At 52.5% G+C, this 17,074-nt stretch overlaps 2 protein-coding genes across 8 annotated transcripts in view; one reads left to right on the top strand and one right to left on the bottom strand.

Moving 5' to 3' along the window:
* TRAF3IP2 (TRAF3 interacting protein 2) overlaps positions 1-16,724 on the bottom strand; it is a 41,214-nt gene extending 24,490 nt beyond the window's left edge. The window contains exons 1-2 of one of the 7 annotated variants that reach the window (XM_025444693.3): positions 16,426-16,724; positions 3,347-4,147 (exon numbers count right to left, since the gene is read on the bottom strand). In XM_025444693.3, the coding sequence (XP_025300478.3) occupies positions 3,347-4,139 (793 nt within the window). In that variant the 5' untranslated portion in view covers positions 4,140-4,147; positions 16,426-16,724. Of the gene's footprint in view, positions 1-2,395; positions 3,279-3,346; positions 4,148-5,757; positions 5,909-16,425 lie in introns of those variants that run through there. The other 6 variants (XM_025444691.3, XM_025444692.3, XM_025444695.3 and 3 more) reach the window with 6 other exon arrangements.
* Positions 1-17,074, top strand: part of LOC112658473 (uncharacterized) — a 444,780-nt gene that overhangs the window by 100,515 nt on the left and 327,191 nt on the right. The window lies entirely within an intron of this gene.

Consider the following 17,074-nt stretch of genomic DNA (forward strand, 5'->3'; position numbering starts at 1 on the left):
TCCCAGGGCCCCCAGCAGCCCTCTCCTCCCCACTTCAGTGGAAGGGAATAGGGTACCCGGGGAGGACAACACAGCTGACAAGAGAGAAATCTCATAGCAGATATTAGAGCCTGAAAGAGTCTCCAGTCAGGGATGTTTGCATTTTCAAAGAGTCTGCCCAGAGGGGGCAATTTGTGCTCACCTCCCAAGACTGGACTGCTCATGGTGTCATTTCAGGCATCAACACACACACAAAATATTTGCAAGTGGGAAGATCTATCTGGGATCCTCAAATCATACTGAGTTAATGCTTTCTTTGTCTGTCACAATGAGGCTTTCTCCTGTTAGCGGATAAAGGGAACTGCCTGGGACTTAATAGCACAAAGCCCTAAGTATTCAGACTTCTACACGTTAATCTAAGGAATTAATCGGAAATGCAGATAAAAAAGTATGTACCTGATGTTCGTCCTAGCTTTGCTTACTGGATCAGAAACTGGAAACTATTTACATTGTCCAGTAACAGAGAGTAGCTTCAAAAACAAGTTGATGGAATCCATCCGATAAAATACGGCGCAGAATTTTTAAATGATGCTGGAAGAAGTGACGGAAAGTCACTGGGAATTATTTTAACTTTACATCAAATACATATAATCTATTTATATATATATATATATATATATATATATTTTTTTTTTTAAGTCAAATCCCAATAAGGAATTATAGTTAGGAGATGGAAATAGGGATGGGACGTTTAGGCACATTTCAATTTTGCCAGCAAACATATATTGTTGCGGATCAGGAAAATGATCTTTAAATGCAGATTGTAGAATGTTAGAAAGTAGTTTATGGCATTATCCTCACAGAATTATCCCCTTTGAACCTGGAAATCATGGAGAAATAAATCCGCCCTGACGCTACCAAGGTTCACTCCTCAGTGATTCATCCCTAAGGAACTCTGCAACCACACCCGTCCTATTACTGGGCACTTAGAGCAAGCAGTGGTGTCCACAACCCCCAACTGGTGACTTCCCAACCTCCAAGACTCAGGGTCCCGGTTTTAGGCCTCAGAGGCTCCTTCTCCCTGAGCCCTGCTGCTTCCACAGCTCCTGGCCTCACCCTTAACCTCACATTCATTCCTCCTTTTTTCTTGCAACCTTATCTTCTAAGTTCCTTTACGACTCAGCTCCAGGGTCCCTCTGGAAAGCTCCCAGACCCATGCCTCCTTCAGGCTCCATTTCCTCGTGCGCTGCCTGTCACAACGCCTGACGTCAGTATGGCATCTGCTCACAGACCGCCCAGGCCTACCTCTCCCTCCAGAACGGAAGCTTTCGTACATCAAGACAAAAATCTCTCCCTCTTTTTTAAAAAAAAATTATGAATTACGCTGCTGGTCCATTCACTTTAGGAAGCTCTATATGCATTGTACATGGACCAATATGTAAATAATTGTGATGGTTACAGCATTTTGGGTTATTTCTATAATTTATTTTAAAGCCAGGCATCAGGCCTTTGGTCAGATTCTGGTCTGACCATTTGAACTGCTTTTTGTACAACATTTATTTGTTAAGAAAACTATCATATCTCATAGCCCTGTTATTTCCCAGTGGCCTCGGCGGAGACTTAACATAAAATATGGGGATCCCTGGGTGGCTCAGCGGTTTGGTGCCTGCCTTTGGCCCAGGGCGCGATCCTAGAGTCCCGGGATCGAGTCCCACGTTGGGCTCCCTGCATGGGGTCTGCTTCTCCCTCTGCCTGTGTCTCTGCCTCTCTCTCTCTCTCTCTGTCTATCATAAATTAAAAAAAAAAAAAAAATCAAAAACGGACCAGAGCACCTGGGTGGCTCAGTCCGGTAAGTGTTCTCCATCAGCTCAGGTCATGGTCCCAGGGTCCTGGGATCAAACCCTGCATCGGGCCCCCTGCTCAGCGGGACACCTGCTTCTCTCTCCCTCTGCCTGCCGCTCCGCCTGCTTGTGCTCGCTCTCTCTCTCACTCTCTGTCAAATAAATAAAACCTTTAAAAAAAAAAAAAGGAATTGTAATGGACCTTTTGTCTCAATCTGAGACTTGATCACTTTCAGAAATGCTTACTGCAATGACACAATGTATTTACCCAGAAATAATTTACTAAGAGTCTAGTATATGCTGGTCACTGTGCTAAATGCTGGAGAATTATGGATTAAAAATATACCTTTGCTGGGGCACCTGGGTGGCTCAATGGTTAAGCTCCTGGTTCTTGGTCATGAGACTGAGACCTGCTCTGGGTTCCAGACTGGGTGTGGATCTGGCTTAGGATTCTCTCTCCCTCTGCCTCTGCTTCTGCACCCTCCCCTTCCTCACTTCGTGTGCACGTGTGCTCACTCTCTCTCTCTAAAATAATAATAATAATAATAATAATAATAATAATAATAATAATATACCTTTGCTGATATGCTTGATGTGCTGGATGGAGAGGTGGACAAGTCCATGACTAGATGCCATACTGATACTAGGTGTTCCAAGCAGGTAGAGCGCCAGGAAACTGAGAGCCTGAAGGAGGGATTGATCTGAGGAGCTTTCCAGAGGGACCCTTGAACGAAGTCTTACAAGGTGTATATGATGATGGTTGGATTAGGTCTGCAAGCATACACTGAATTGTACACCTAACTGGGTCAAAGGCGAACTTCACAGTTTGTAAATTAGATCGCAATAAAGCTGTTAAAAAAAGGGGGGCGTAGAGCTGGGTTAAATGTGCAAGGAGGGGAAGAACATCCTGGATAAGGAAGAGCAAGGGCGAGCACTTGCAGGTGTGAAGCAGGTAGCCGGGGTCTGGGGACTGTGGTCCTCGGGGGTGGGGGTGGCCAGGGTGTCAGGTAAAGGCTGGTGGCTGGAGCATCCAGAGGTATTTAAGCAATAGCATCTCAGGAGCAACTCAATCTCCAGGTAAAGGCATGAATCCAGAGCATCAAGAACATTCTGGGAATTTTGACTGAAGGCCTCTTTGCCAAATCTCAGATAGGTTAGAAGCACGCAGTGAAGGAAGAACCCGGATGCCCAAGCATTAAGATGACAAAAATATACCCTAGAAGCCTCTTGGGCCGTCTCCCCGCCTGTAGGCAGGTGTCAGCTAAACTAACCGAGACAGAGGGGTCTGTTTCCCCTGGAAGTTTCATGGAGAGTAGGTTCCCAGTGGGGCAGGCGCTGGGCTAGGATGAAGCATCCTCCTAAGGCTCCCGGCAGGTCCAGGCGCTCGGGGACAGTCGCCCCCGGGAAGCAGAGCCGGCCTCGCTGCCCCGACCGGTCTGGGCCGTCTGGGGCCCTGGCACCGACACGAAGCCCCGGTTTCCTTAGTGACCCAGCCCGGAATGTCCAGAAGGGTGGCGTTCACTTACATGGCACCTGGTGATAGGGACCTCCGGGACAGTGGTGGTGACAGTTCCACGGAGCATGCGGGGGAGGGTTGGGAGGCAGCAGCTGCGCACACGCCGGGTACCTCTGAGGTTCGAACTGAGGGAACTCCCGGGACCTGAGCGGCCCGGGGAGGTCCTGGGGGTAACACACGGAGGTGAGGGGCAGGGGCCTCTCCAGCTGCCGGATGCCCAGCACGTCCTGGGGCTGGGAGTCGTAGCCCGTGTCTACCGTGGGCGGGTCCCGGGCCGCTGGGCTCCTGCGGGGCCGGGGCCGCTGCACCGTGTCGTGGCTGCTGGGCCAGGCGCCGGCCGAGGCGCTGGGGCAACTGTGGTCTGAGTGGTCGGAGTCATGGCCAGTGTCAGGGGAGGCCGCTGAAAGCTGAGATCCTGGCCATCGATTCCGTTCTTCCATAAATGAAAACTGCTGCCCGGGAGGGGACGCTCCGACCCCAAAGGGCTGGTCTTTGCCCGGGGCCGGGTGTCTCCTCCAGAAGCTGTCTTCCGTCTCCTCCAGGATTTTAGTGCGCAGGCAGGTGACCTGCTGGGACACAGGCCGGAGGTGCTTCGAAAGTTTCAGGGGTGGGTGGGCCTGAGAAAAGTCTCCTGCAGAGCAGTGAGGGGCCGGGGGCGCAGACGAGCCGTGGGGGGCCATGTCCCCTCGGTCTGGAGCAGGTGGCTCCGACTCCTCCTCCAGGGAATCGCCGGGGATCGGCTTCAGTGACTGGCTGGGGTATGGTTCGGATTCATCGACCTCCACGGGGACGCTTCGGTTCATTCTAGTTTCTGGAACAAGAGCAAACATGCCACAGCCTTAGAAGACAGATCATTTCTTGGAGTCTCTACTTTATGACCTTAAGGGACCTCATTCAAGATGTGGTTTCAATTTAATGGCACTGTGACACCAACGTGCTTCAAAGCCCCGGTCAAGGTCACACAGGGTTGTTCACTCACTCTCCAGGCAAAGGCTCAAATGCTTATTAAGATATTTTTCTACGGAAGGAGACTCAAAGGATGTGAGCGACGGTCACGTGGTAGACGGCACGGCGGGAGGACAGACGGAATCAACCGTTAGTATGCAGGGGGCATCTGGGGGCGCACGGCTGAGTGGCTGCCCTCCACCCAGGGCGGGACCCCAGGGTCCTGGGATTGAGTCCCCCATCAGGCTCCCCGTAGGGAGCCTGCTTCTCCCTCTACCTGGGTCTCTGCCTCTCTCTCTGTGTCTCTTGTGAATAAATAAATAAAATCTTTAAAAAACAACCAAGTATGGAGGAAAGAGACATTATCACGTGGGCTGCCTCGTGGGTGGGTGTAGATGGAGAAGTCGCGTGTGGAGGAGGATACACAAGACATCGGCATGTGGGTTGCCCTTGAGGATGGAGTGAAGGAGGGAGAGAGTTTTCACCTTTTAAACATCAACAGTTTTGCTGTATGGCTATTGCCTCATCACACACACACACACACACACACACACGATCTAAAAAAAAATAGAAAAAAGAAAGCGTGAGTTAAAAAGCATTGAGAAAAGGTCATAGTGACATTTTCCACTTAACAACTGTAGATGGTTTGCGCGACGTCGTTCCCTGCGGCGCCGCGCCCGCAGTCAGGGTAGCCGGGACCAGCTGGTCTGCGGGGCTCCAGCCCAGCCCCTAGCCCGCAGGCCGGGGATACTGATCTTACCTATAAAAATAGAACTTTTAATCAACACGACAAACCGAGAGAGAGCATTGGCCTCCCCATCGGCTGGACGATGCCCCAGGACACATGGGCTCATTCCACGTGGGCCTTGCTGGGGGTTTGCCTCGAAACCCAGAGCACACACGGGGGGTGCTGCATGCAGGGGTGTAAATGCACAACCGCTGCACGTGGAGCTCCAACCACACGCTCGCCGAGGGCCTGCTGGGCCTCTCATCCTGCCCTTACGGCTCTAAGAACTCCCCTTCCCTGGAGCCCCGCACCCAACCCCATGGCATCCCGAGCGCGCTGCCAAATCATCCTCAGTGCCCAGAGACCGGCACCCCCCACTGCCCCTCGGCTCCCGGCCCAGGAGCGAACGCTAGCCCTTCTCTGACCCTCGCCCGGCACCAAACCTACCCACCTGCTGCCAGCCACCTTCGTGCTGCACTCTGGCACAAGAGGAAACCCCTTTAGCTTCTCATTCCTGGCTGGCCCTCCCTCCCTGCCTCAGGCTACCTGCCTCCCCCCTGCCACCAACCTCCCTTCTAGGCAGCTGTTAGCCCGTGGCCTCTGCAAAAAAAAAAAAAGAGAGAGAGAGAGAGGAAAGATTTCATCACCTCCGTGGATTAGACCTTGCAAAATTGAACAGGAATCTACCGCAAACACAAGTGTTTTCAGCAAATAGTTGAAACCATCCATGAATATTTTTGAACGCTTACTGTTGGTTTTCCTCTCTTTCCTCTTCTGTAGCTATGGCAGTGGGTACGCCACCCAACACGCTCTTCAGCTGGCCAGGGACGGCGAGTCTTTGCTGAAGGCCTGGCCGGGGGTGGTGTGAGCTCCTGCGAGCACCCGGGCGGCCCCGCTGCGGGGGAGGCAGGGGCTGAACGGCGCCAGTCAGCCAGCAAAACGGCTGCAGCGCGTCCGCCCTCTCTTGTCCTGTGATCCACTCCCCTCGGCCCCACACTTCGGGTGTCACTGTTTGCGTTGTCCCTGGGCTTTTAAAGGCCTTACGAGTATTTCCCTAAAAAGTGGCAAAAGTTGCAAAGTCTCTTCTGGCCAGGGAGCCTGCAGGGGCTCAGAGGGAGCTAATGGAAAAGGTGACAGGTGGGGTCATCTCACAGAGCTGAACGGCTAAGGTCTACCTTACGGTGGGAATTCTACAGTTAAAACCGGGCTGAGGGGGAACAAACGGCCCCTCCGAAGGTGGGAAGGGCCACGCGGCAATGAACGGCCCCTCAGGAAAGCTCCGGGATTGGCAGTCCATAAAGATAAATCTGACCCTCGTGGTGCATACGTGTCACTATCAAATATTCAAACGGCACATGATTACTGAACCCTACTGTCTGTCCAGCTCTGGCCTGTGCATCCTCCTCCTGAGGCGTGAGCCGAATGAAACCTTTTTTAAACAATAGGTGACACCTACAAGTGACGTGAAATTCAAGAGTACAAAAGGGTATACGGTGAATGGTAATCCAAAGTATTTCTAAAGACTTAAAAAGCATTATTCCTACCTCCATGTTGCTTGTGATCCAGATCAAGAGCAAAAACTAATACAGGAAATCAGAGACCCTACCTCAGGGCCTTTGCACTTGCTGTTCCTTCTTCCCTGAACACTCCTCCCCCCAACACATCTGCATGGCCTGCTGCCTTTCTCCTTCAGACCTTTCTTTACTCAGCTGTGATCTTCTCTGACTGAGGTCGCCCTGGCCACCCTCCCTAAAATGTTTACATGCCCTTCTCACTCCCCGTCCTCCCTGCTTCACCATCCTCTCCAGCAATCACCACCATTCCACATATTACAAAATGCACATCATAAATACAGATATCTAACACATTCCTTGGCAGGTAGCAAGGAACATTTGGTCGGCCACGTGCTCAGAGTTCTTGAAGTCGCAACACATGGAGGAGCCCTGGGTGGTTCAGTCATTGAGTGTCCAGCTCTTGATTTCTGCTCAGGTCATGAGCTCGAGCTCCATGCTTAGGATTCTCTCTCTCTCTCTCTCCCTTTCCTTCTGCTCCTCCTCCCTCACCCACTTCTCTTTCTCTCTCTCAAAAAAAAATAGGGGTACCTGGCTGGCTCAGTTGGTTTGGTGTCTGCCTTCCACTCAGGTCATGACCCCAGGATCGAGCCCCGAGTCGGGCTCCCTGCTCAGCGGGGAGCCTGCTTCTCCCTCTCCCTCTGCCCCTCCCCCTGCTTGTGCTCTTTCTCTTTCTCTCAAATAAATCTTAAAAAAATCTTTAAAAATATGTATATACTACATGGGAACCCTTCCCCCTTCCTTGCTTCACTTGTGTTCACTACTTGTCAGGCTCCAAGGTGAGTCTGGGCCATGCTGAAAAGGTCCCACCCGCGGGCAGAGCTGACCATGACCCTCATTTTGCAGAATAAAGCTGATTCTACCACCCAGTGTAATAGGAACATTTGCTATTTTGTTCCAGACGGGGAGCTGGTCTGTTCTGCATCCTGAGGGCTTCGCCCACAACAACAGAGGGTGGGCAGGCCTAGAGCCACCCCATGGGCTCCTCCCGGCCCCAGCCGCCCTACCAGAACTGGCGCGACAAAGCCCGCTGCCCCCCCCCCCTCCCTGCCCCGCCGCGACGGTGTCACAGAGGACAACTACACACAGATGCCACATCAGAGGGCCAGGGGCAGGTTAACGGGTGGTGTTGGAAACGGCAGCTTTGTTTTTGGTCTTTAATGTCAATATTGTGAGAAATACATTAAAAAAGAAAATCACTCCATATCTCATCACTCCTGGTGTTTCCATCTCCCCCTGTTTTACCCCAGGGCTTTCCCACATGGTGAGCACACGTTACAGCGCTGGCCTGGGCTGCGCTCTGGCCCCTAACGGGGGGCGACACTTGGAGGAAGCGGAAATCGCGGTTTCCTCCCAGGGCCCGAGAGGAGAAGGCTGTGCCACGGGGGCCCGGGGGCTGCAGGGGGCTCAGCAGCGTCCAGCCCGGCTCAGGAAGCCTGGGGAAGGCAGAGGCTGGAGGCCGAGGAGACTCAGCTCAAGGGAGTCCTGGCTCAGAAGCTCTTCTGGGGCTCACAGGACAGGTGCTCAGGCCCCCCGCCCGGAGATTCTGAGGTGAGCTCAGGGCTCCTGTGGATCTTAACCCTGCAGGTGAGCACAGGGTGTCAGCTCTTACCAAGGGGAGTGTAGCCTGTGCCCTGCGGCAGGAACGGTCAGGCTCGCTCAAGCTGACGCCCTCTGACCTGCTCCGTTCACGCCCAAGGATCTCCTCCAGGGGCTACTTCACTCTGTGCAAGATGGAGAGGCTCAGAAGAGGGGCGATGCAGCCTCGTGTGCAATGGCAAAGGCCAGAAACAACCCACCCGCCCAGAAAGGTTCTGCTTTTGTAAGACGGTGGTCCAGCCAAACGATGACTTCTCTGTGTCTTAAAAAAAAAAAAAAAAAAAAAAAAAAGGGACGTCTGGGTGGCTCAGTGGTTGAGCATCTGCCTTTGGCCCAGGGTGTGATCCTGGGGTCCCTGGATCGAGTCCCACATCAGGCTCCCTGCATGGAGCCCGCTTCTTCCTCTGTCTGTCTCTGCCTCTCTCTCTCTTTGTGTATCTCATGAATAAATATATAAAAGCTTAAAAAAAAAAAAAAGGACTGAGGGAATGCTGCGTGAGCCAATGTGGATGCATCTCCAGGATTTATCCGTGGAGGTAGGAAAAATAAAGAGCAGACAACGTGCAGCGTTTGCTGCCCCTTGTATGGCCTGAGGTCGTGTGCGCTACATGGCGCCTCGTCTGAGACCTGGAATAGTGTCGCTCTGCAAAGGGAACCACATGGCTGAGAATGGGGATGGGGGGAGGCTTGCTTTCTGGGGGCATTTTACACCTTGTAGACCTACTTGAACAATGAAAAGGGAGAAGGAGGAGGAGAAGAAGGAGAAGGAGAAGAAGAAGAAGAAAAGAAGAAGAAAAAGAAGAAGAAAAAGAGGAAGAAATAGAAGAAGAAAAAGAAGAAGAAAAAGAAGAAGAGAAAGAAGAGAAAAGAAAAGGAATAGCTCCAGAAGAAGAAGAGGAAGAGAAAGAAGAAGAAATAATCATAGCTCCAGAGTACGTCTGAGGTTCACGAAGATGAAGAACCAAAGAGAAGGAAGTAGGCATTCCTGAAACCGCTCAAGGGAAAGAACGTGTCCCCTAAAACACAAAAGACCAGCGCGTGCCCGGGGTGGGGGTGGGGGGTTGGCACAGGTCGAGGGCGGAGGGCTGGTCCGGGGCGCACGGCTGGGCTGGGGCCCTTGTGCACGGGAGCCTGCTTCTCACTCGCTCGGAGTTGACCCAAGACACACGACTTGCCTCCTCTTGAACCTCGTTGCCCCTCGGCCGGGAGCTGTGGTTCCAGCCCTTGGATTCTGACCACACTCGTCCCCGAATCTGCCGGGTTTTGTCTGTCCACGCCTCCGGTTTGGGGGCTTCCTTTCTGTCTCCCCCAGCCTGAAACCCTCCTCTTAGCAAACCCACTCTACCAGCAGTGGCCTGATCTTGCAGATAGGACCTCATCCAGATGGCAGCAGCTCCCACTTCCGATGTGACCGTGCTCCCTGGGGTCCCCTTCACAGAACTTCCCCTCTCCTCCCCCCTTTCCAGCTCGCAGCTTCCACTCAATCCCCCTGAGTGCTCGTTTCTGTTCCCAGCAATCTTTTTCTCCCCCAGCGCATCCCGCCTTAAATTCTTCGTTTCTCAAAACAGAGCCTGTGAAGTCTTCACGCACTAACTTTCTGATCTCACAGGCCTGCCAGAAAGCTTCTTCTCCTTCCATCCTCCCCGCCTCCCTTTCTGCACGTCCGTGACACCCCGCCCTGGCCCGTCTGTCGGGCACACGCAGAGAGATCCAAGGTGACCGGCGGCCTCGGCTTCCCAGGCGGCCTTACCCTGGAGCCGCACGGAGGTCGAGGATGTAGGACAACGTGCAGTGTTCAAATGCACAGGCTCTGGATTCAAACTCCCTACGTTTTAGTTCTTTCTCTGCCGGCTCCGTGACTAGATGTGGGACCCTGAGAAAATTACTTCTCTGGGCCTCCTTTTGCTAACGCGTGAAATGGGAGAAATAACATTTGCTTTACAGGCATCTCGTGGGGATAAAAGAAGATGTACATAAAATGCTGAGTGCACGGGCGCCTGGAGGGCTCAGTCACTTGAGCGTCCCACTCTTGGTCTCGGGACGCTCCAGTCATCTCAGGGTCATGAGATCAAGCCCCACACGGGCTCCGCACTTAGAGGGGAGCCTGCTTGAGAGTCTCTCCCTCATCCCCTCCTCCCACCCATGCTTGCTCTCGCTATCTCTCAAAAATGAATAGATAAATCTTTTAAAAAATACTGACCACATCAGGCTCTCAAAAACCCAAACCCATCTTGTTATTATTATTTTCCTGAAGATCTTATTTATTTGTTTGAGAGAGAGAACATGAGCAGAGGGGAGGGATAGAGGGAGAGGGAGAAGCAGACTCCCCACTGAGCACTGAGCCCAACACAGGGCTCGACCCCAGGACCCCGGGATCATGACCTGAGTCAAAAGAAGATGCTTAACTGACTGAGCCACCCGGGCGGCCCATTGCTTTATTATTATTTTTACAAGTGACTCGGCTTTAGAACTTTCTTCTACACTATGTTCTAGACTATGATAGAATGTTAATGCTATCATATGAACCTAGTGAGTGGAGATTAAATCTTTTTAACTAACGTGTGTTTCTGGCACATTCGATGCACATGGCCTCTTGTCTCTCGTCTTTAAACAAGCTGGGTGTGTGCTATCACTCTCCCATCCCTATTTCACAGAGGTTTAGATACATTTCGTAGCTTTCCAAAGTCACAGCGGAATCCTAGCTCTTTCCATTAAACCACAGAGATCAGAGGCTTGGCAAACATTTTCTGTAAAGGTCCAGATAGTAAATAGTTCATGCTTTATGGACCACATATGGTCTCTGTCTCATACTCTGCTTTTTAAAATTTGTTTTCAAACATTTTAAAAATATAAAAACCATTCTTAGCGATATGCTGTAGTAAAAAAAAAAAAAAAAAAAAAAAATCCACCGGCCACATATGGCCCAAGGGTTATAATTTACAAACTGCTGATATAGACTACACTGATCAAAATAGAAAGAAACCTTCAAAAAAATAAAAGAAAGAAAGAAAAGAAAAGAAAAGAAACTTCCCCCGAGGGTGTCCCAGTGGCTCAGTCAGTTAAGTGTCTGACCCTTGGCTTAGGTCATGATCGCAGGGTCACAGGATCGAGCCCTGCATGGGGCTCAGCACTGGGCGTGGAGCCTGCTCACGGTTCTCTCCCTCGCCCGCCTGCCGCCCACTTGCACGTTTTCTCTCTCAAAAAGAAACCTTCCCCTTCATTAGTAGTAATTGTTAATATTTACTGAGTGTTTATAATGTGTCAAATATTGCTCCAAGTACTTTTCACGTATGATTTCATCCTCGCAGCTACCTTATTTGGTAGGTACTGTTGGCAATCTCCTTTTACAGACGGGGAAACTGAGACCCACGGAGGTTAAGCAACTTTCCCAAGATCACATGGTCAGTAAGTAGCATAGACAGGATTCAGATCCAAGCAGAGCACCAGAACCTGTGCACTTAACAATTCGTTGGTTGGTTGGGAATCCTGACTGATGCAGCTATATGAAGGGAAGAGGAAGGATGGGGATTAGGGGAGCTGAGTAACCCCTGGAAGCTTCCAGAATGAATATGTTTCGGAACCATTCACCTTGAAGCTAAGGAGGCATGGAGACAGGCCACCCGTGTTTTATAAAGGATTACCAGGCGGGAAACCTGCGGTGGCTTTCCTTCATGCCGTTACAATAGAGGACACGGGTGAGACTGCAGAGGCATCTTGATTTGAGAAAAGCAGTTGATTGGATCTCATTAAATTTTAATCATAAACCGAATTCAAAATAAATTGAAAACTGGTTGACAGAGCACAAACAAAGGGTGATGATAAATGGTGATGCATCTAGAGAGGGGATATCTTCCAGGGGACGCCTCTGAGGCAAGGACGGATGGGATTTAATGAAGGTGTTATGTCCCTGGAAGAAGACAAATAGCATAGCAAGAAACAGAGGAAGGGCAGGAGTGAGCAGCCTGAGTAATTAATAAACCACATTACCAGCTCCTAAACAATCAAGGCTTGCTGTTCACCAACTGCTTGATTTTTTTTTTTTTTAAAGGATTCTTTGGGTCAACAATAGGGTTAAAGAGTCACACAACATGAATATTTCAGGTGGACACAATAAATAAATATATAAATTTACAGCTAGAGAGATCCTCAGATCCAATTTGGATCAGATACTTTCAGTTACCAATTCTCAAGGTCTTACTTCATTCCTCGGGGAGTATTAAAAAAAAAAAAGTCTGAAAGTCATGTATTAAAAAAAAAATCTTTAAACTCATTAATGTCCTTTGTTTACTGCCAAATGCATGCAAACTTTCACAATGTCAGTTTGCTCAGTGGAAGCTGGTTTGGAGTGAACTGTTTGGCTCCCGTTCAAATTCCAGTGAGTAAATACTTCCAAGTTTACTTGCAGAATTTCCCAGAGAAGCTCTTCCATGTGGTTTGCCAGAGGACTGGAAGCAGCGGTGAGCCCAGGAGACAAGGGGGCATTTACTGGCCCTTGTTCGCCCCCCGCACGGTACGGCTCCCACCAGGCTCCAGGCAGCACGGCGTGACCTGACCTGCTTCCAGGTCGCCCTGGAGCTCCTCTGAGCTGCCCAACCAGGAGACCGCGGACTGATGGGAACGGACGGATTCCGCTCTGCTGCTGGCTGGTGGTAAACGTTTGGAGAACCACCTCAAACCAGCCCAGGGTTTTGTTCCTTTGGTTTCAGATAAGGTTTCTCTAAGCGCGTATCTGTGATCCCGAACGTCAGTCCAAGCCCCAGCGTGAAGGACAAGGGGGCAGAAAGGGCAAGAAGAAGGGACAGTAGGCAAGACAGGAGCATGGAAAAGGAGAGACACGAGAAAGTGGGGACGCCTTGAAGGCCACTGTAAAAACTGGGCCCTGTGTTGGTGCAGGAGGGAGATTTATTTCCGTTGTGATTGTGAAGGATCATTGGCTGTGAGAAGGGGCAGCTGCAGGGGGCGGGAAAGAATGAGCACAGGTGAGCGGCAAGAGGTTGGAGGTCAGCCGGTGGGCCTCGAAGGGTCTAGACAGCCGCCCAGGGGAGGGAGACACATGAGGCAGGGCAGGGAGGCCCGGCGACCCTCGGAGGGGAAGATGGAAAAACGCTGGAACCCCAGAGGGCAGGGAAACAATGAGGCAGAGAAGAGCCAAGTTTCCCCCATCTTGGGGGGGGCAGAAGGGGGTGCTGGCAAGACCCCGGCCAGCCTCGATCCTCGGGGGGGAAGGATGGGGGGCACGCAGGCTGGGGGCACCCTGCCGTTCCCTCACCCCCGAACGGCTCCCCTGCCTCATCAGGGGAGCCCAGCCAAACTGGCACAACTCTAGGGGGGTCACTCGGGCGACGAAAGGCCCCCCCACGTCATCCAGCTTACAGCTCACAGCCCCCCAAGAAGGCCTCCATCCCTGAGGCCCGTAGAGGCCTGCTCGTGACAAGACGTGAAGATTTTGGGGCGGGGGGGGTGGTGAGAAGGGACAGCTGGGGTTTCATGAACTAAAAATATCTCGGTGACAGCACTGAGAAGAAACCGGAGAGGCCCAGGGGGAGAGCTGCTGGATTCCAGGCCTCAGATGCTTTCTCACGGAGGGACGAGGGACGGAGGGGCGGATGGCAGGGTTGTTTTGATAAGGAAATGTGATCAAACACGAGGGGTCATTTCATTGGATCTGAAAGGAATTTAAAGTTTAATGTGCCTCATCTGGCTCATCTGCATCCCCCCCATCACCACCCCCTCCCCCACCCAGCAACCGCCTGCGATCCTTACACGTTTTTTACGGGCTAATCTGAAATTGCCTGCCCTAGAAAAATGGTTGAATTCAGGGTGTTTCTGAGCTTTCGATTCTGCGCCGTGTAAAACAGATTTCATTTAGACAAATTACCCACATAATCCATCTTTTCTGAATGCCTGTTAGAGAGCAGCTGCAAAGAGGACTGCCTTCTCCTCCTGTTTTCAGAGCATTTGAAAGTCACTGGCTCCTTAATCCTGGGAGAAGCAGGCTCAAAGCCTCCAAGCGTGAGTATCCTCCAGTTAGGGATCTTCTTCCCAACCCTCCCCCCTACACGTGGGTTCCTTGCCCTGACTTCACTCCTAGTCAGCCCACCCCGCGGCCCACCCCACAGCCCACCCCGCACCGGAGGAGCAGGGAGCAGTCCCGGCACCCCTTGGAGCTGCAACACCAGATTAGGAATGACGGTGGGTGGTCTTTCTGGGTGAAAGCGAGGCTGGCCCCGCAGCAGCGAGCCTCGGTTCCGATAATGGGGCTGCGTTATTTGAAAATACTTATTTGAAAATACAATCGGCAACTCGTCGCAGTTGAAGCATCTTGACATTTCTGTCCTCTCATTCCGGGGGCGGGGGCGAGGGAGGGAGAGAAAGCCAGTGAGAACATGACAGTGACTGTACCAGGGCCTTTCCAACAAACCGGTTAAGCAATGCTTAATGCCCTGAGTCAGCCCGTCCCAGTCGCCAGAGCCTGTCTGTATAGACAAATACAGAACTGCCCCAAAGAAATAATAATAAAGTAGTGGTTTGGAAAAGGTTGAGGCGCCTGTGTCTGTCATCTGACGTGTCGGATCACGGTCATCACCCTTACATGGTATCAGGGTGGGCTTTGCGGCTTCCTTTCACCTCCCATTAAAGTTCCCCCAGCCTCCCCCAGTGATTGGTCTCGCCCACGCCCACAAGTGGTTTTCAGCTCCAGCTAAGTGAGGATTGCAGCCTCCTGGAGACAGGCCGGCCTGCCAGTCCTCCCGCCTGCCTGGACTCTGTGGGCAAGAGCACAGGATGGTTTTTCCTGGGGAACTCAATTGGGACATGAACTAATCCAAGAAACCCCCTGTTTTATTGTAGCAAGAGCCAATAAACACGCCTGGATTCCGGGCAGCCGTCACGCAGAGCCACGTGGCCGCCCAGCCACCCCCGGTCTTTGGCCCTGACCGTGCTTTTTACCTTGTGCCTTGGGAGCAGGTGAGTGAAATAGAAATCAAAGCAGCTTACGTTGCTGCGAGAAAAGAGCTTGGGCACCTATGAAGCGTTTGATCCTATACTGGGTGGAGGAGGGTGGAAGAGGATTAAGAAGCAACAATCCTGTTCCTCAAGGAACTAACCATGTAGTAGTAGCAGGCGGTAAAATTAATATATTTGAATAGTCAGTAAACAAAACAAGTCTTCCAAGACCACCCATTACGGCTCCCCCTCTGTGACTCCCACGACTCCTGCTTTATTTTTGTTAGAGGGAATTCAGACAAAATCATGTTGGTCCACCCTCACACACATTTTATTGTTGACGAAATCCAGGCCTAGGGAAACCAAAGTGAACTAAGTCACAGAGCCAGCAAGGAGTGGAGTGAGGACTTGAAACCAAGTTCCCTGTCCTCTTTTTGAGATATTTGTTTAATAGGAAAATTAGTATTTTTCCCCTCATCCCTTAAAAAGATTTCCCCTATTCTAGGGATGCCTGGGTGGCTCAGTGGTTGAGCGTCTGCCTTGGGGGGCTCCGGATCAAGTCCCCCCCCTTGGGGTCCCCACAGGGAGCCTGCTTCTCCCTCTGCCTGTGTCTCTGCGTCTCTGTGTCTCTGATGAATAAATAAATAAAATCTTTTTTAAAAATCCCCCTATTCTAAGAGATCGTTTTGGACTTGGAAGTCACCCAAAGCTTGATTAGCTGCTGAGATCAAGAACAAGCATTTCTCCCCCGGGTTTTCCTTGCCAGTAAACGTCGGGGCTGCTTGGGGGGGGTGGGGGCGGGCAGCCGGCAGGGAGCTGGCCTGAGCCTCCCCGCCCGGGAAGCGGGGTCCAACTCTTCCCTGCAGGAAACGAGGTTCCAGAAAACTGTGCGTTTTCCTTCCATCTTTGCCACTGACGTGTCCCGGGGCTGGAGGCCAACGACTTAAGTTTTGCCGGGCCGGGCTCCCTCCTGGGGACGTGGGGCTGGATCCTCCCCGGGGCTCGCGGGGACACTGAGGCCTGCCCCGGCCGGCTCCCGGGTGGCTCCCAGGTAGCTCCCAGGTGGCTCCCAGCCAGCACAGCGGGGGGCACCGACCCCTCCTCCGAGAGTCCCTCTCGGCCCCTGCCGGCCCGAAACCTCAGCCACCAGCACGGTCTCCTCCGGCCTGGACCGTCGGCCCAGGGCGGGCAAGTTCAAGGTGGGGAGGGGCAGGTGGGGGGAGCAAAGGAGGACACAGGGTGTGGGGAGAGGGTCAGCGGCCAGGAAGCAAGGCGAGGCCGGCGACAGCTCTGACGGCTTACCTTGGCGCCCCCGGGGACAGACGGACGACGAGGGCCGCGGTGGTCGGCTCCCTCCTTCCCGGGCTCCACCTGGGCGGCTCCCGCCTCCCGCTCCCTCCCGGCCAGGTACGCGGCCGAGCAGGCTCCGCGGCAGGAAGGGGAAGTTGTATGCAAATTTCTAGAGAGGCTCGGAAGCCTCCGCTGAAAAATCTCCCTGCGGGCAGTGAATCAACAGCCGAGAAGTCACTTATTTCTTGAAACAGAAACCTCCTTCATTCCCTAGAAAAGGCCCCGGACTGGCCAATTAGGGTGCATTTGTGCTCCCACCACCCAGCTAAGTAACCGTGGAGGAATGTCTACACGGCCCGCACGTCGGGGCCCTCGCCCCAGCCAGGAGGGGGCCTGGGAGGATGGGGTGGGGTGAACTTGGAGGTTACGGAGGTGGAGGCTGGGGGCAGGTAACCCGGTGCCCTGCGAGGCCAGGGCTGCTCACCACCGACCTCTGGCTGGGCTCGCCCCCCCTCTCCCAGCCTGCACACACGCGGGCACACGCGCCCTGCCGTCGACAGGCCTGAAAAGGTGACACCTTTTAAGAAAACACACCTGCACGTATATGCGCACTGTCCTCCTCTGGCTGTGTTGTTCACGACCTCACTCACCTTTATTTCTT

The sequence above is a fragment of the Canis lupus genome, chromosome 12 (genome assembly GCF_003254725.2).
Source record: "Canis lupus dingo isolate Sandy chromosome 12, ASM325472v2, whole genome shotgun sequence".
Taxonomy (NCBI): domain Eukaryota; kingdom Metazoa; phylum Chordata; class Mammalia; order Carnivora; family Canidae; genus Canis; species Canis lupus.